The sequence below is a fragment of the Diabrotica virgifera genome, chromosome 3, assembly GCF_917563875.1.
Source record: "Diabrotica virgifera virgifera chromosome 3, PGI_DIABVI_V3a".
Taxonomy (NCBI): domain Eukaryota; kingdom Metazoa; phylum Arthropoda; class Insecta; order Coleoptera; family Chrysomelidae; genus Diabrotica; species Diabrotica virgifera.
Genome location: NC_065445.1, coordinates 53,120,989 through 53,141,750, shown reverse-complemented (window position 1 = coordinate 53,141,750; position 20,762 = coordinate 53,120,989). Strand labels below are relative to the sequence as shown.

Genomic DNA, 20,762 nt, shown 5'->3' with positions numbered 1-20,762 from the left:
CTAGGAACCACATGGAAAACTCTTTTATTATCAATTTTATGAAAAAAAGTTATTCTTCATAAAATGCTCTGGATAATCAAAAATCTAAAACTTAACCATCAGATATAAAATTTTATCAATTTTATACGAGTTATGTCAAAAATATGAATTTCGTTAAAGAGTAAAGTAACTTTATATTTCAGAATATCAAAAAATGCTATTATGAAAAGTTGTTTGAAATTAAAACCTATGTTTTAATATACAATTACATTATTCTAATCGAAAAATTTTTTTCAATTTTTTCTCAAATTACGGATACTCATCATCATTTTATTTCAATTATTTACTATTTTATTATCACTTTTACGAAAAAAGTTATTCTTAAAAAAAATGCTCTCCCTGGTCTAAAATCTAAGATACAGCCATCAGATATCAAACTTTTTTAATTTTATACGAGGTATGTAAAAAATATGAATTTTTCTAAGAGTTAAGTGCCTTTATTATTCACAATATTTTAATTAGAAGGAAGTAATTGAACACTAAAACAAATTTTTTAATTCCAAGCAACTTTTCTTAATAACAATTTTCGATATTGCGAAATTTAACGATACTTTACTCATGAGTGAAATTCATATTTTTTGACATACCTCGTATAAAATTAATTAAATTTGATATTTGATGATTGCATCTTAGATTATATACGATGCATAGTATTTTATAAAGAATAACTTTTTTTCGTAAAACTGACAATAAAAAAGTTATCAACAGGTCCTAAGTTACGCAGACATACTGTATAAGAGCTAAAAAAATTTTTTTTGCTGAACATTTATTATTATTGAAGTTTATTATTAATTTATTTTAGGTAAGTTTTACAGAAAAAAGTTTTGATCACTTTATATAAACATTTTTTTAGCTGGTAATTTTTGTTATCTTTCTTAATTTTCTCAAAAAGAAATAGTCTATTTCATTTTTAAAGTAAAATGGTTTAGTGCATTTTAAAGATTACATCCTAAGCTTTAAAAAAAACTTATAAAACTGTAATGGATTTGTTCAAACTTGAGTAATACCATCTTAAAGTGGTGGTAATTCTATAAAAGTACGAAGATTTCAAAAATTACATTTTTTAAGACGTCATATCATTTGAATTAAATTTTTGAGATTTTTTTTGAATGTAACATCATTTAGTACGATGCTTGAAAGGTCAGTTATGCAAAATTGAGTATTTTATAAGAAAAATTGTATTAGTTACACATTTTAAAATAATTTTTAAACAAAATTCATGTAAGGCTCATTTTCCGCCCCCACCGTACTTATGCCCATACATTTTATTTATTTTTATTATAATCGTAAGATAGCTTAATTATTCTTCTTTCAGGTTCAATTTGTAAAATTTCATTTGATTTATTAGTTAAAGAATTACATTAAAATAACTCAACTGTGCACTTCGCCGTACGCTAGTTACAGTGCGCCAATGTTTGTGAGAAGGGTGACTTTAGCGTTATAAATAAAAAATTATAGAAGCTACAGATTAAAATCTTTATATAAGGTTTTTTTTTGTAAAATTTTCTGAATTTTTCAATGCTTAAGTCAGTTTTGTTCTAAAATTTATATTTTCGGAGTTATTTAAAAAACATCAAACTTCCTAGTTCATTTGTTTAATAAAAAATGAAGCACCCACTTCTTGAGTAGAACTTTTTGATATGTTGTTTATTAAACATTTCTTAATGAAATTACAAAAAGTTCTATCTTGTTTGATTTTTTCCGAAGTGAAAATCTATATGCACTCCCCTATATTATAAATCAGAATCGGAATAAACCACACAAAAATATAAATATATGTTACGAAGTTGTTCTCGTATCTCTTCATGCTACATCAGTGTCATTAAAACAGAAAACGCATTCCAAGATTGCAGCTTTAATTTTGAATATTTTGTTGAGATATGTATTTGGCACAGTTATATGTACCTAATATAGTAAGGAATGGCGGTACAAAGCATACAAAATTTATTGAGCATACGCAATTAATTATGAGGCTACAGTAGTAAGATTGCGGCTTTAATTTTGAATATTTTGTTCAGATATTTGGCACACATATTCGTAATGTAGTAAAGGATGGCGGTACAGAGCCCAATTTGAGAAATATGTTAGAATGTGGAAATTACTTTATAATTAAATAAAATATTACAAAAACGAGCCTGTACCGCCATTAAGAAGAACAAAATAACAAACTTTCTTCAAATAAACATTTTATCCCATGCCTAGATTCTGTGTCACATTGGAACTACTAAAATTGATTATCTAGAACAAGAAATCGAAAATATTATAACTAATAACTGATTAGGCAACATAGAGAAATAGTCACTGTCATTTTGACAAACCTCCGTCGGTTCTCTAAGTGTAACAGCACGACTCTCTTATTTGTTCTGTTATCTATATCCATATCTGTTCAGTGCAGTAGTGTATTATTTTTTAAGATATTGGAATTCGTTAGTGTTGATCCATAGAGAAGTAGTGTTTGTTTATAATTAATTTATTATATTTTATGTAATAGAACCAAGTTGTCGGACTATTTGAAAAACTTGAATATTATTAATTGTGAGTTTTGTAGGTAGATATATTTTACGTAAAAATATTTCGAATTCTTATGCGAGTATATAAAGTTTTAGGTTTAGAAGGCATTTTTTATTCTAGAAATATCATCAATAGTTTAAAATTTAAATAAGAAAACCAAAATACATACACGCTTTTAATAAAATTTTCACCTATTTTGGTTTATTTTTATAAATATTTATTTACTTATAATACAATTGTTTTCTTTTACTTCCATTTAGCGCGCCTATGAGTATGTTGTCACAATATTGAGCTTAGTTAGTGTCAAATAATGCCGATGGACTGTTGTCAAAGTTTCGCAGAACTTTCGAAAAAAGGTGTGCTACTATCTCACGAAGTAATATTGATGATGCACTGTAGTGGCCTCTTAACTAATACCGATGTTATGGACCATAAATGCTAAAATATTTCAACCGAACCCAGTCTGTAATTTGTTCTAAACAGTTTTTTTGTTTTAGAAAATCCTACCGACACTGGTCTTGAAGTAACATTGAAGAGCTCTAAATCGTTGTTTGCACTGCTTAGCAAGACAACGAAGTATGCTCTTATACTGGACTTCAAAGCATCTACAGCTACTCTGCTCAGTGGCTCCCAAGGAACCTCCTACGTATCTGATCTCCAAGCAGGATCATTTTACCAATTGCAACATTCTGACTTGAACTGGAATTCATCATCAAGCTTCCAGGATTATTTGGAAAAGTTTTCCGCTGCAGATACATTAAAAGCTGCTACGACCAATGGCCAAACATTAGATATAAATAATTTGTCAGGAGTAGCTAGCACCGATTTGCAATCGATTTTAAAATCGTTTGGAGTTTCTTCGCCACCTCAACAGTTTTTAAATGTCCTGTTAACGTTCTCCAAAAATGTAAGTGGTGTTCTAGCTCCTTTATTCCGTCAAGATGTGTCCTTCACACTTCCAAATAATTTTGAGTGGTTTTTGACAGTTACTCAAAGCTTGGCCCATTTCAGAAATTTTGGTCTTGACATAACACCTTTAAATTCAGATTGTAGAAGTATCTTCTCGAGGAGTAGCGGAATAGAAGTCTTGATTAACTTATTATCTAGATTAGGCAGAAATAATGATCTTGGTGCGTTCATTAACAATATTACTAGTTCTCGAGAAACAGCTCTGGGAGTTTTAAGGAACATTAGCGCTGGATCGAATGAAGGTTTAGATGGATTATTAACTGTCTTAGTTCATGTAGTAGAACTTATTCACGGTCAAGGATCTGTGGATACTGTTGTTAGTTCTGTGCTTAAGCTTAATACGACTTCCATAAATGAAATAACGGTGGGAGAAGTTGTTCATAAAGCTATAGAAGCAGCTGAAGCCCAGGAACGGAATTATCCTCACAATGAAGGTATTAAGAGATTGCTAACATTCTTACGAGAGCTGGACCAAGGAACTTTAGCCATAAAAAATATACGTATTCTTGATTTGATAAAACTGTTCCTCTCACCTAATCCTCTCGATAAAATTAGGAGCATTGTTCACATATTCTCCAATTTTTCACCATCTCAAGGCATTCCTGCTTTTTTCAAGTTTGTGACAGAAGCTTTAGGTAGCCAAAATGGTACATTCCTATCTCACCTTATACCTGGGTTTAATATATCTCAATTTACCAACGGTGCCAATCTGCAAAATATTCTACAAGGGAGAAACTGGACAGAACTATTCTCTAATAGTTCTAACTTCCAATCAGCTCTGTCACATATTCCAATTTTTGGACAAATAGCGAAGCAAATTTCTTCAGCATTCGGAGGCGATAGTAATCTTTCCAGATTTTTCAACGCCAGTAGCTTTCAAAATATATTTTCAAATGGATTTGGTGATGTTATTAAAAATTTTGGAAATCCCCAAGGTGGTGGTAACCCTATAAGTGGAATAGTTGAAAATATACAGAAGAGCGTTGGGAACATAATTCCAGGTGAGTAATATTGGTGTTAATCATACCTACGAGTAGAGCATTAAGTTCATCGTCATAATTATCCCGCCTCAAAAGTCTACTTCTGAACATAGGCCTCTTGCTCTTGTATCCAAATCAGTCTATCTTGCGGCGCTCTCATCTAGTTTTTATGTACCCTTCTTAAATCGTCAGTTCATCATGTAGTTGGTCTCTTGTCTTCCATTGGTCTCCATTTCAATAACCTCTTTGTCCAACGCCCATCTGTCACTGTAGAAATGGGGCCCCCTTTAAAAAAATACCTATATGTGTTACAGCCCAGTAAATCAACATAAAATATGGCGATACCGTGTAATTTTCTGTGTCACCAAAGAAGTGGTCAACTCAAGACTTTCGAGTTATTTATGAGTAAAAATGTTTATTGTTCAACAAAAAAAACACGTTTTTAGGCGATTTTTCGCAAATAGTTCAAAGAGTAAGTATTCGATCGAAAAGAATATTGTTAGCAAAAATGTATCTAGCTTATAAAAAAAAAATGAAACAAAAATGAAGTCTATCGACTCAGTAAAAGAAAATTTGCAGCTCATGAAAAGTTTTTCTTATTCGTCAAATTCCAAATCGAATATTTCAACGTGAAATAACCAAAAAATGAAATACTGATCGGGGAAACTCATTGGAAATTTTTTAAAGTGTTTAAAAGAAGCTTTATTTTTTACAAAAGTTTCTAGCATCAAAACTAAGCCAGTTACACTCACAATACAGTTAATCCCATTTTTTGGCAAAAAATTGTGAAAATATCCCCCTATTTAGTACCCCAAATGAAACTAATAATTATCGCCTTACAAATTACCCAACTTTTTTATACGACCTGTAAGTTTCACCGGTTCAAAGTGCTTATTTTTAAAAGGGTTCTAGTTCAAGGGCTTGAACGAGTCACTAATCACGAGTATATGAAAATTTTAAACAGCCATGTCTTAACCAATTTTTGTCTTACAGAAAAACAAAATAAAGCCAAAATATTTATAAAAGCAAGACCTACCTACATTTCTTTACTCTTAGAGATTTTTCGTGTCACTAATACTTTTTAAGTTCTTTTGAAAAAAGGCATTTTTCCAAAATAAATAAACTTTTAAATTTTTTCAAAAATAAGAATTTCGAACCGGTCAAATTTACGGATCATATAAAAAATAAATATTTAAAGTAAATGATAAAGCGCTAATGATAAATTTTATTTGGGGTGCGAAATAGGGGCAGATTTTCACGATTAAAAAAAAAAAGTTTTAAGAGTTTTTCCCGAAAATTGCTTCATTTATTGGTTGAAATGGTATTTCGGTATTTCGGGTTGAAATATTCGATTTGGAATTGGACAAATAAGAATAATTTTTCATGAGCTTCAACTGTGCTTTTACTGTGTCGATAGACTTCATGAATAAATACACCATTTTCTGTATCTTATAAGCTACATTTTTGCTACAAATATTTTTTCGATATCTAATATTTAATTCGATAAATACTTATTTTTAAGTTATTATTTGCGAAAAACGCGTCTGAAAACAGTGTTTTTTTTTTAAAATAAACATTTTCACTCGCAAATTACTTGAAAAGTATTAGCATAGATAAAGAAACTTTATAGAAGAACAAAATTTGCTTATAATTAGTCAATTTATACATTTCTGGACTTATTTTAAACATACGTTTTTCACCCCAAGGAGGGGTATCATCCCGCGAAGTAAAAGCAACCAACTGCATAAATCCGACTTTGAGGTGGAGTGTAACTAGAACCTAAATCCAAATTGTCAAGCAAATACGTCCGTCGTGACGCTGATAATTTCACTCCAAAACTGTCATTTACTGAGTTATTGGTGTATTCATGCATTGTTTATGACTTACATTTTTCATCTTTATTGGTATAGAATAAAATAGAACAAAAATTACTAAATGATTACATTACTCTTCTTTTCATGAGCATTTTTCAGTGCGTCACAAATGATAGAAAAAAGGTAAGTCCGTGATAATATACATTTTAGTGGCATGACATTTTGGTTAAATCTGACAGTTGTCACATTTTATTTGCAATTTGGCATAAAAGCAAATCAATATTGTTTATTGCATTTATAAAATGGTATTTTCTTAGATTTTTATAGTCTTATAAATTGTACAGATTATACTCGTAGATATATTATATAATTAGGAAATAATTTTCTTTCGACTATAGCGCCATCTATTGACAACTAGAATAAATGTTATAAATGTCACCGACGAAATGTAATCACCGACGTGCGTTTTTTTCTGTCACATGCAATTTAATGCGTTAGAAAGAAATCGAAAAACTGTGACGCACTGAAAGGTCCTCATGAGAAAAAGCATAGTATTATTCTATGAGATGAACAACTTTCTTCGTGCACTATCTACTATCAGCGAATATATCTACAATTTTATTAATTCGAATGGACAACCTCATTTTCAATACTGCACTGCTTAAAAAACGTATATATGCAAATAATATAACAACATATTTTTACATATTAGACAAAAAGATGGGGCCCTTGACATATTGGGGCCTCCTGTAAGCTTCACGCTGCGGGGGCCTCTGTTACGCCTCTGGATAATTGTATCGAAATACTAAACGTAGGTAAAGATTAAAGAGAAAACCCATTTCTAGATTTAGAAATATTGTTCTAAAATTCGGCAAATTGCAATTCTCAAATCTTTCAATAGTCACGTACAAAGCATTATAGTTTATTGTCGTTACCATAAAATTTCGGTATACCGGAAGGGATTAAGTTTCTAGATATTATGAGATGATTCACTTGGCAAATACGTCTATTTAGAAATTTACGTTTTTAATTTTAAACACACAACGTAAAATAATATAACAATAACAGATTTTTACATAATATCAGATGACAAGATGAGGCCCCTAAGCGATTGGGTCACCCCGCAAGCTTTACGCTGCGGAGGCCTCTGTTACGTCCTTGGCCTGGATATCCTTTCGATGACGTCAGTCACATTGGTTCTTCTCCTGATCTCTTCGTTTTTTATTCTGTCTTGCAGAGTTATTCCTAACATGGATCGCTCCATTCCTCTCTTAGTCGAGGAAATGAAGCTGAAAAAATGGCAAAACCTCGCAATTTTTTCGTCCAGCATCGATTTGTACAAAAATTTGGGATTAGGCTCATTACACCCTCTAGTTCATTTTCTATATTGAGCCGTTGTACGCTTTTGGTTTTTTAAGGGTGAAAACTACCCCTAATTGTAAAAAATTATAAAATAACATTTTAAACTTTAATATTGCCAACATTTCGTTCTTATTAGTTATATAATGATCATTTTATGTTTTAAAATATACCATCATAATATTTCAACCCTTAAAACCACCCTTGTTGGAGCTATATATAAAAAATTTACTTATCCTAAAAGAATAATTTCGGCTTGCATCGATTTACATAAAAATTTGGGATTAGGATCATCTCAACCTGTAGTTCATTTTTTATATCATGCTTAAGGGCGTTGATTATTTTTAGGGGTGTAAACTACCCCTTATTGCCAAAAATTGTATAAAAACATTGTAAACTTTAATATGGGTAAAATTTGGTTTTGATTGGTTAAATAATGATTGTTTTATACTTTAGAATATAATATCATAATATTTCAACCCTTAAAACCACCCTTAACCCGGGAGTAGTCGCGCTCACTTCTGTAACGTCGATAGTCGCGTGTGAGATTCTATCTCAAAATACGAATTTAAAACAAATTTTTATTTTGTACTATTTTTATCTACTTTTTATATTGAACATATATATTTGTAACAATTTTATTTAAAAAACCTGTGTTAACGGCCACCTGCCAACATCGGCTACCTGTCCTAACGGCCAGTTTAAAAATTTCCCAAACCACGTCCACCATTCTATATCGGCCAATAGTTCTTTCATTTATAGTGGCCGTTACTGACAAATTTTACTGTACAGTAAAACCTGTGATAACGGCCACCTGCCAACATCGGCCACCTGTCCTAACGGCCATTTCAAAAATTTCCCAAACCACGTCCACCATTCTATATCGGCCAATAGTTCTTTCATTTATAGTGGCCGTTACTGACAAATTTTACTGTACAGTAAAACCTGTGATAACGGCCACCTGCTAACATCGGCCACCTGCCAACATCGGCCACCTGTCCTAACGGCCAGTTTAAAAATTTCCCAAACGAATTATATGTAGACCACAAAAGCTGGCAATAGCGGCCACCTTTCTATATCGGCCAATAGTTCTTTCATTTTTAGTGGCCGTTACTGACAGGTTTTACTGTATTACGAAAAAGGGTGAAATGTGAGATCGTATCTAACGGCGCGACTACTCGCGGGTTAAAGCTAATTGGCTCTCCCCAAAGCCATAAATTCCACAAAAAGAAGAAGAAAAAGAAGAAAAAAAAAATTAAAACAATTCCTACGCATTACTACACCCCTCCTCGAGGCACTTACGAAATTTTTTCAAAATTGCAAAATTGTTCATCAAGTTATCGCGAAAAAGGATAAAAATTGAGATTCTATCTCACCGCGCGACTACTCGCGGGTTAATAACATTACAGTTTTTATAACTAGATATTTTTACTAGATATTTTAATACAGAAAAAAAGTAGAATTAAAGAATTACAAAAACATTTATTTACACAAAAATACGAATTTACAAATATGTACAAATACAAATTCAAATAGTTTTTTAGTCATCTTCCAGTGTACGAACCGATTCTGTGGTATTATACGTACATTGAAAATTATCCATAAGCGGACTATCCGAATTTAAAAAAAAAAAATTGTTTTATAAACATAGCTCCTTCAGTTTTGGCGATAAAAAGTTTTTTCAAAAATAACTTTGTACAATTTTTGAAGAGTTATAAGATTGTGTAAACCAAATTTCGTAAAATCTCTTAGTTTTTAATTAGGGTGAGTTTAAAGGGCTCTAATAAGGGGGTGTTTGCTCGTAAATAGAGGTTTTAAACAGCTATATCTCGCTGACTGTTCACTCTAATGAAAATATATGCACAAAGAAACTTAAGTTATTAAAAAAGCTACAATTTAGTAGTTTATCATTTTTTTCGTATCTCCAGTATTTTCGGAGATATTTTGAAGTAAAAGGTGAAAAATGGGAAATTCCAAAAAAATAATTTTTCTTTAAACTCTAATTTTTCTAAAATTAGGCTTTTTAAATAGGTTAAACTTCTTGGGTGTATTGATAATACAAATATAAAAGGAATTACAGAAAGGTGAAGAACTATTTTTAATTAGGAGGGTAGTTAGGAGGTTGTTTTCACTGATTTTTTTCATAGAGAAAAGCAGGTACCGACCTTTTTTTGATCATAAATCGCTTAGTTTTCAGGCTAGAAACTTTTTTTTATTATTTTTTGAAAGACCTAACAGTATACTTGAAAAAAGATTTTTTAGGTTTTCCTCGAAAAATGCAAAGTTTTTCCGTTATTTTACTTTGAATATTTCTAATTATGCATTTGACGAAAAAAGCTAACTTTTAACATGCTGTATCTCGGTTTGTATTGGTCTTAAAGATTTTACACAAAAAAAAATAATTTGGTTTGTATTACTAAAATATACAATTTCGATATCTACAGTTTTTTTTGATTAAATGCATATTTTTCGAGGTATTCTCAAAAAACCCTCTAAAAAGTCGATTTTTTCATCGAAAAACTGTTACCTTCAAGCGCGAATAACTCGAAAAATATTAGTTTTACAAAGAAAATGTAAAAGCATTTTTTTCTTAGAATTACATTTTACATCAGTATACATGGTTAAAATGTAATAAAAAATTCCCGCCCCCGAGATGGGGTGGCAACCACCCCAAGGTTTTAGCGTACAGCGGCATGATATAGAAAATGATCCTTGGACTATTCTCTACCTTCTGTGAAAATTTCAAGTAAATCCATGCTGGACGAAAAAATTGCGAGCCAAAATGCTTCATTTCCTCGACTATCTGTGTAACTCTCAATTTGGTAACGAAGGCTTTTGTTAAGGTAAGTGTTTCTGCTCCGTATGCCCATACTGGACAGACGCATTGACCAAATATATTTTTACAGAACAAGTAAAAACTTCGTTTGTATAATGGTATAAAAAGTTTATTGAAAAACTATTAAAAAGTCATCCAAAAGAATTCGCAAAACGTTTTCAATCTAGATCAGAACATCTTCAGTGCGTTCTGCTTATTACATGAAACTAGCAACCTTGTAGAATAGGTGACATCGAGAAATATGATATACATTTTTAAAAGATGATGTCAGTGGCGACTCTAAGTGGATGTTAAGCGATAAAATTTAAGAGTGCTCAAAGGGCAACATGATTCACTGCTCGATGGTAACGTGTGGTACTTGCCAATTAGATGGACACAGACCAACTGTGTCCATCTGTGTTGGTCTGTGTCCATCTAACTGGCAAATACCACACGTTACCATCGAGCAGTGAATCATGTTGCCCTTTGAGCACTCTTAAATTTTATCGCTTAACATCAACTTAGAGTCGCCACTAACATCATCTTTTAAAAATGTAAATCATATTTCTCGATCTCACCTATTCTACAAGGTTGCTAGTTTCATGTACCTACTAAGCAGAACGCACTGAAGATGATCTGATCTAGACTGAAAACGTTTTGCGAATCCTTTTGGACGACTTTTTAATAGTTTTTCAATAAACTTTTTATACCATTATACAAACGAAGTTTTTACTTGTTCTGTATGATTTTTATTTATGGTATACAGCCAGCTACTGGGACTTTCCCATTGATTTTAAATATTTTCTTCTTCAGGCATATGAGAAACTCAAATTTAAAATTTCTTTCAGTTTTCCATATGCTACTTACTTAAGATCGATTCTTCTCTTTAGTTTATGGGTCTGATTGTCCCTGCCAATCATATTTCGTGCCCTAGGCAATTATATTTATCTATGATCTTGCCCACCAATACTGATGTTCTGGTTGGGTACCAAATTTGTCATTATTTAAACCTATATGGGATGTTTATTTAAACCTATATTTCCTGTAGCCACAACGAGTTCCTGGACCATCTCTCTTGCCATTCCTAGATCCGCTATTATGACTGTATTATTTTTCATTTTTTTCAGGGCCTCTTTGATTCCTGATATTTTTCTTCTTCTTCTTTACGTGCCATCTCCGCGACGAAGGTTGGCAATCATCATTGCTATTCTCACTTTTGATACTACAGCCCAAAAGAGTTCAGTTAAGCTGCATCCAAACCATTCTCTGAGATTTAGGATTTTTTTTTCAGGAATTTTTTTCAGAATTCAGCCAGGACATTTTTTCTCCTACCTATGCTGCGCCTTCCTATATTTTTCTATCGTGCATTAAATCTGATCCTTGGTTTAATACTTGGTATTATACTTGGTGTAGTAAATCTACATGTAGGCCAGGATAATAAGACAAAATATACCCTGTTCGTGACACTTCAGCAGCCAGGGTACTGAAGCGTTTTTTGGACAGGTAATACCTAAAGGAACAAATTATAACTATTTCCTGCGTAGGATCTGGCGGCCATTTTTATTTATAAACAATTAACTGTAAAAAATGGCTTTCCCCCCTTTTTTTTCAAATCAACGGAAAACAGTGAAACTTATGATTTTTTAGTACAAAGATCTTCGAGATTATGGAAAAAGCTTTAAAATGACGTATTACAAAGTTTGATAATATACTCATCTATTGTTAATATAAAAAGGTCGGAATTGCAAAAAAAATATTTTCTCAATGACTGTTGTAAAAATTAGTGTACAGCTTTAAAATTTTTGTCAAATGAGGGTTCTTTGGTGCTTAATATGTGATAAAAATTTTAAAACGATTCATTTAATTGTTTAAATTTTATTCAAATTGTTTATCCCAGAGAGCATTTTTTTTGCAATAACATAAGTCAGAAAAAATGACCTTAGAACCATTCCACAGGTGTCAAATGAAAGAGCATGAGCTACATTTTCAACATGGTTTAAAAAAGTGAATAAAAATGCATTTATTAGTAATAAATAATTATGCAAAAGTATCGTCAATTTTTCTTTATAAACTTTTTGAATAACTTTCTCCAAAAAAATTAACTTTTTTACTCTATTTTAAGTGCACAACTACCAAGTAATGTTATCTATATCATAATTGATAAAAAATTGTAATAAATATGTATAATTTCTTATATCACAAAATAAAAAGTTTATAAGGAAAAATTTACAATACTTTTGCATAATTATTTATTACTAATAAATGCATTTTTTATTCACCTTTTTTCAACCAAGTTGAAAATATAGCTCATGCTCTTTTATTTGACACATGTGGAATGGTTCTAACGTCATTTTCTTCTGACTTATGTTATTGCAAAAAGAATGCTCTCTGGGATAAACAATTTGAATAAAATTTAAACAATTAAATGAATCGCTTTGAAATTTTTATCACATATTAATAGGTCTGGATCCCGCGTATGAAAAAAAAGTTGATTAATAGCAAGCTGAAAATTTGTTAATAGCTTAAGGTGTCTAGTCGGATAAACTTTGATATATGGTAACACTGGAACAGGGGCAGTTTTAATTGTGGAACAGGTTAAAAATTTGGAACGGTCAGACCGCGAAAACGGCACATTTATTTTGTCCGACAGAATAGACTTAAACTCTCCGAACAGAGATTAAACTCTGATGCAAAAATCAGACTGCTATTTATCACCTATCATAATTCCTGTCATTTGACATATTCTACATGTTCCACTCATTAAAACGCCCATTTGCTGATAAATAGCAATCTGATTTTTGCATGAGAGGTTAATCTCTGTTCGCAGAGTTTAAGTCTGTTCTGTCGGACAGAATACATGTGCCGTTTTCGTCGTCTGACCGTTCCAAATTTTTAACCTGTTCCACAATTAAAACTGCCCCTGTTCCAGTGTTCCAGTGTTCCCATATATCAAAGTTTATCCGACTAGACACCCTTAACCTAATAACAAATTTTCAGCTTGCTATTAATCAACTTTTTTTTTCATACGCGGGATCCAGACCTATAAGCACCAAAGAACTCTTATTTGACAAAAATTTCAAAGCTGTACACTAATTTTTACAACAGTTATTGCAAAAATAATTTTTTTTTAAATTCCGAAATTTTTCCCAATTATATTAACAATAAATGAGTATATCAAACTTATGACTTACGTCATTTTCAAGCTTTTTCCATATAGTCTAGTAAAATAAAATTTCACTACATGTAAAACAAAATGTAAATTCGTACAGGTTGAAACAAATTTTATATCAAAGTTTAGGTGGGTACAAAAGATATTTTCAAGAAAGTATCCAAATCACACAAGGGGATCATTCTTTAAATAATTAAAAAGGGGTCATTTTTGCAAAAAAATAACTTTTTTAACTGCTGAGGTCATTCAATTACTAATGAAGGTCTATAGGATTATATTCTGCAAAGTTGAAGGGTAAATCTTTCACATATAACTTACTAAATTAAATTTGACCCCCTATTTATTTAAATAATTATACATGAATCTTTAAAAACAAATTTGCAAAAAATTATTTCTAGCGTTTTAAATAAGCACTATAAAATATCTTATTTTACAGGAGAAGTTGCACTATGTTATCAGTATTAATAAAAAAAATTAGTCCAAAAATATTTAATATTTTTTGATATATTGAATTTTTCTATTAAATGTTACTCTATTTTCAATTGCAAAAACGCGGTTGTTTCCAAAGAAATATTCACCTGTATTAAATCTTATTAGTTTTATTTTTATGTATATTTTCGATAAATGTATTGATAAATTCAAATTTCAATTAAACTTCCCCCTAAAATGACATTTGAAAATTATTCAAATTTGTTTATAATTTGTTTTTTTAATAACGTCGCGGGGATTAAATATTTTGAAATGCCGTTTCGATAATTGGGTTTCTGGGAATTTTTCACTAATTAACAAATTTTTTTGTCTTTTTTTCCTCTTCTTTTTTTTTCTTGGAGTTATATTACTACGGGCCCTTTTAGGGTTAAGTTTAATTAAGAATGTCGAATTTTTAAGTTATAGATTCTAGACCTAAAAATATTAAGATTGGTCTAAAATCACTTAAATAAAATGTGGCTGGTTACTGAGTTACAGGGTGTTTAATTTAAAAATTAAAAATTATTTTTACCAAGTACTTTCAAACTATTTGACGCATCCTTATCATACTTGTCAGAAAGTGTGGGTACTATACAGTCTACTAAATTGTGACAAATAAAAGTTTCTAGCTACTACCAGAGGCGTACGACAGGGGATAGTTAATGGTTGACCCTTTCCAAAGTCTACGCCACTGAGGGAATTACTATTTTAGCGAAATTTTTCGATTCTCCAATACTTTATATGTAAATAATATACTCTTTACTGGTAACGATTAAGTCATTAGTTTTCGAGATATTGGACGTTAAAAATGAAACGGCATAGTTATTTTGATTCATTCATTCATTCATTTTAAACTTCCAATATCTCTCAAACTGATGACTTTATCGATACCAATAAAGTTATTTACATACAAAGTATTGGTGAATCGAAAAATTTCGTTAAAATAGTAATTCACTCAGTGGCGTAGAATTTGGGAATGGTCAATCATTCACTATCCCCTGTCGTACGCCTCTGGCACTAGCTAGAAACGTTTATTAATCACAATTTAGTAGGGTGTATAATAGCCACACTTTCTGCCAAGTATGATAAGGATACGTCAAATAGTTTTAAAGTACTTGGTAACAATAATTTTTAAATTTTTAAATAAAACACCCCGTAACTCAGTAAGTAGCCACATTTTATTTAAGAGATTTTAGTTAAATCTTAATATTTTTAGGTCTACAATCTAGATCTCATAGACTCGACATTCTTAATAAAATTTAACCCTAAAAGGGCCCGTAGTAATATAACTCCAAGGAAAAAAAGAAGAAGAAAAAACGACAAAAAAATTGTGTTAATTAGTAAAAAATTCCCAGGAACCCAATTATCGAAACGGCATTTTAAAATCCTTAATCCCCGCGACGTTATTAAAAAAACAAATTATAAACAAATTTGTTTGATTTTCAAATGCCATTTTAGGGGGGAGTTTAATTGAAATTTGAATGTATACATACAATTATCGGTAATATACATAAAAATAAAAATAATGAGATCCTAAGCAGGTGAATATTTCTTTGGCAACAATCGCGTTTTTGCAATTGAAAATATAGTAAGATTTAATAAACAACTTCAATATCTCAAAAAATGTTAAATATTTTTTGACCAATTTTTTTTTGCTTAATACTGGTAACATAGCGCAACTTAGTCTGTAAAATAATATATTTTATAGTGCTTATTTAAAACGCTAAAAATAATTATTTGCGAATTTGTTTTTTAAGATTTATATACAATTATTTAAATAAATAGGGGGTCAAATTTAATTTAGTAAGTCTTATATGAAAGATTTACCCTTCAGCTTTGTAGAAAAAAATCCCATAAACCTTCATTGATAAGTGAATTACCTCAGCAGTTAAAAAAGTATTTTTTTTGCAAAAATGACCCCCTTTTAATTATTTAAACAATGATCCCCTTGTATGATTTGGATACTTTCTTGAAAATATCTTTTGTACCCACCTAAACTTTGATATAAAATTTATTTTAACCTGTACGAATTTACATTTTGACTTTTTTTATTTTATTAGGCTAATAATCTTGAAGTGATTTGTACTAAAAAAACCATAAGTTTCCCTGTTCTCCATTGATTTGAAAAAAAAATGAAAAATACCATTTTTTGACATTTAATTGTTTATAAATAAAAATGGCCGCCAGATCCTAAGCAGGAAATAGTTACAATTTGCTCTTATAGGTATTACCTGTCGAAAAAACGCTTCAGTACCCTGGCTGTTCAAATTTCATGGAAAAAACCTTATTACCCTGGACTAATGGTCTTATAGAGATTTTCGTTAAGAGCCCAGCTGATTGATGTCATTTAAAAGGTTTTTCGCAATGCACCAGCAGTACAGAGAATTATAGGTATTGTTTAGGTACTTTTCACTCATCATTGTCTCCTTATTTGTATCTGAAAATCTTTGTACATACTTGACCATGTTTATTTAAACCTATATTTTCTGAAGCCACAACGAGTTCCTGGACCATCTCTCTTGCCATTCCTAGATCCGCAGCTATTATGACTGTATTATTTTTCATTTTTTTCAGGACCTCGTTGATTTCTGATATTTTTTTTTTCTTCTTCTTTACGTGCCATCTCCGCGACGAAGGTTGGTAATCATCATTGTTATTCTCACTTTTGATACTACAGCCCAAAAGAGTTCAGTTAAGCTGCATCCAAACCATTCTCTGAGATTTCTCAGTCAGGACATTTTTCTCCTACCTATGCTGCGCCTTCCTATATTTTTCTATCGTGCATTAAATCTAATCCTTGGTTTATTACTTGGTATTATACTTGGTGTAGTAAACCTGCATGATCTTACAGAGATTTTCGTTAAGAGCCCAGCTGATTGATGTCTTTTAAAAGGTTTTTCGCAATGCACCAGTAGTACAGAGAATTATAGGTACTTATTGTTTAGGTACTTTTCACTCATCATTGTCTCCTTATTTGTATCTGAAAATCTTTGTACTTGACGGTCTTCTCGTTGTATTTAACATTTATTTATATTTATTTCGATCGAACGAGCTATATTAGGAGTATCTCTGAGGGAACATATACGAAATGAAGACGTGCGAAGCACGACGAAGGTGAAATATGTAATTGGAAGGATTGCGCAAATGAAATGGAACTGGGTAGGACACGTGGCACGACAAAACATCGAAAGGTGGACGAGAAACATTGTAAATTGGAGACCACGCGAGTACAGTCGTAGTAGAGGAAGACAACAAAAGCGATGGCTGGACGACATCAAAGCAAAAATGGGAAGAAACTGGCACCAAAGAGCACACAACAGAGAAGAATGGAGAACTTATGGAGAGGCCTTTGTCTAGGAGTGGATGCAAACAGGCTAAAGATGAAGAAGAACGCTGTTTGATCTTGCTATGATATGCCTTATTTGATAACCATTTTAGAGCTAGCTTATAGATGCATCAGGATTAAAGTGGCGAACAATTTTGTTTTTTATTTCGTGGTACAATCCGACAAGCGAGAGCTGGCGGGTGACCTTAATCGCTGGTGTCACAAATGCGTAGTTGCCGTATCAAAATTTTAGTTGAAATAGACAACAACAAAAGTTTAGACAGCCATAGAAATGAGCAATCCCTTCCACTTTTTAATTTGTTCTACGCGCAACCCGCTAGCACTCACTTGTCGGATAGTATGGCTTTTTGCTTGTATCTAGGGGAACGATATCTTTTATAAATTTTAACCATTAATTCTTCAAATAACAGATGTTACTCTTTTCTATTTCCACTCCACTTCCATTGTTCCTTGACTGGATGTCTTATTATGTCTATTAAGGAAGTCTGTTATAATGGTGTTAGGATTTTTAATTCTTTCATTTAAACATTACAGGGAATTCTCTTAATCAGTCCACATCTACTGAAGCTGGAAGTACTACAGGTAAGAATATTTAAAATTTTATTAATAGTTTTTTGAAAAAACAAACTTGTTGTCTATTCCTGTTTTTTGTTGTGTTTTCTTGTTTTTCATTCAAATAGTTTTTAATAATCTACTTCTAAAGTCAACGATATACATTCTTAAATTATTTCTCAAGTTGTAGATTTTAGCTATTTCCAATTTTTTCCTTAGTGTACACTATAACTACTTTGTTTCTTTTTGCAGAACCAAGTACAACTGAGAAATCATCAGCAAATACAGGTGAATACATTATTAGAGCTTTATTTAAAAATGTTAATGGAACATTCATATATGCATATATCATTTATGTTGGCAGTATATTAAGATTTTGCAATCATATGAACTTATTTTTGTTTTTGAAGTCGCTGGTTTAGATAAATGATTCGATCTGGATTGATATCAACCACATCTAGAATTCTTCAATCACGAGGAATTATTTATTATATTGCGTCAAATACTTTTTTAAATTTGAAAATAAGATTTTACCTATTTTTTATATTATACTACTATTATATTTTCAATATAACTGCACATTTATTTACAGAAACTACCGAGCATGATGGTTCATCACCAGCAATAGGTAAATAGGTATATAAATTCTTTCTTAACGGACTGGTTAAAAAGTTGACAGCAATGAAAATCATTTATATATGATAAAAAAGACTTCATTCCTCCCTATATTTTTATTAATTTAAATGCACTTTTGCAGCGGCTCTTCAATTCATTTATCCGTCCTGAGGAAATTTTCCGAAAATTCAATAAAATTCCATCTATACTAAATTTTTCACAATCAAAATGTAGTAGAAATAAACAAACGAAGACACGTTAAATGCTACTAGGAGCACTCCCGAATCATAATTTACAATGTATAAACTTTGAAAATTATGATTTGGGATTTACAAGGTATTAACATTGTAAATTATGATTTGGGAGTGCTCCTAGTAGCATTTAATGTTGTCTTGGTTTGTTTATTTCTGCTGCATCTTGATTGTAAATTTACTATAAGACTGCTAAAGTTATTTTATTTGATCAAAAATACATTTATATTTTTGACAAACTTCTACCATCTATTTTATATTGTGGATTGCAAGAGGCCGTATTTTTCTCCATGGATTATAATATAATAAGAGATATTGCCGTTATAGTTCATTCGTACACATATCTAAAGAGAGATTAATATTGTTTTTCTACAACCGTGTTAAAAATGCAATTTATCTACTCTATGTCATATTATGTATAAGTTTTTAGTTTGTGAAAACTGTCATTATAGATAGCAGTGCGTGAAGTGTTTAAAGTGTGCGTGAAGTAACAATGTATTTTAAATGGGACTTACTTTTTCGCACTGTTTTTGACACACTTTCATATAATCAAATATCCATAACTTTCGCGTTGTCATGGTGATGACATAATGAGCAATAAATTACGACAAAAGTTTTGACAGTTTTGTGGTTTGAAAGAAGTTAGAATTTTTAAATGTCAAAGTTCTAAAAATTGTAGAATAGAAATGAATTCCAGTGACGACGAGTTACAGTTTTTTTATTCGTTTATGGTAGAGTAGATAAAATATTGTATGAAACTGTGCGCGAAGTACTTTTTGCGAACTTACGCGATGTATAGCATTCGATCCGCTGTCGCTCGTGCTCTAAATATCGCATGCGTTCGCAAAAAGCATACTTCACGAACTGTTTCATAAATAACTATTTTAGCACTCCGTAGGAGCGTTAAAAATGCTACTTTAAAGCACTAGTGCTTTAGAATTTTTAAGGCACTGCAGTTAAAAGTGAATTGTCAAATTGTGAAACGTCAAAATATTTATATGTCATTTATTAACATTAATATTAATAGTACAACTTGCGCAATTTGAAAAAGGTGGTTTAAAAGGTTCTTTAAAATTTAATTTAAACTGTATTATTGCATTTTTAACACGTTTGTAGAAAAAAACTATTAAAATTTGTTAGAATATACAAAAATAAAAGTAGATGTTGAGTACGTATTGACAGTATAGGCAGTTTTGATGTAATGTCAAGAAAAATATAAAAATGGAATGTCAGTCAAGTTCAAGTAAAAGTTTTTGTAGATATTGTTCTGTAATTGAGAATGAATAAATTATAATTGTTGATATATTTATAAGACGTTTGTAGAAAAAATATTGTATGATATACGTGTTAAAAAGTACAATTTTAAGGCACTCATGTGAATTGTAGAGTTCGCTTCGCTCATTCTGCAAACTTTCATATGCGTGCCTTAAAATTGTACTTTTAACACTTATATCATAAATAACTATTTAATCAACTGAATATTTTGAATATGACTGCGTATTTATTTTACAGAAACGACTGAGCATGATGGTTCATCACCAGCAATAGGTAAATATTATAATTCTTTCTTAACGAACTGGTTAAAAGTTGACAAAAATGAAAACGATTTTATGATAAAAAAATGACTTTATTATTTCCTATATATTTTTTAAGTTAACTGCCCTTTTGCAGGAAATTCTCAATTTAGTTATCCATCCCTAAGGTAATTTGCAGAAAATTCAATAAAATTGGTTTAAAGACTGTAAACGTTGCTTTATTTGATAAAATAGTCTCGAAGTGAATATTTTTCGAGGTTTGGGAACAAATGGAACTATCAAAAGGTACACCTGGTTCCAAAAAAAACTGATACGACTCTTGAAGCGTATTTTGTAGAA

At 30.9% G+C, this 20,762-nt stretch overlaps 1 protein-coding gene across 4 annotated transcripts in view; it reads left to right on the top strand.

The window, feature by feature from the left end:
• Nucleotides 1-20,762, top strand: part of LOC114349091 (uncharacterized) — a 42,267-nt gene that overhangs the window by 8,778 nt on the left and 12,727 nt on the right. The window contains exons 3-7 of one of the 4 annotated variants that reach the window (XM_028299501.2): nucleotides 3,048-4,520; nucleotides 18,005-18,052; nucleotides 18,275-18,310; nucleotides 18,615-18,650; nucleotides 20,401-20,436. In XM_028299501.2, the coding sequence (XP_028155302.2) occupies nucleotides 3,048-4,520; nucleotides 18,005-18,052; nucleotides 18,275-18,310; nucleotides 18,615-18,650; nucleotides 20,401-20,436 (1,629 nt within the window). Of the gene's footprint in view, nucleotides 1-3,047; nucleotides 4,521-18,004; nucleotides 18,053-18,272; nucleotides 18,311-18,614; nucleotides 18,651-20,400; nucleotides 20,437-20,762 lie in introns of all 4 variants that reach the window. The other 3 variants (XM_050646457.1, XM_050646458.1, XM_028299514.2) reach the window with 3 other exon arrangements.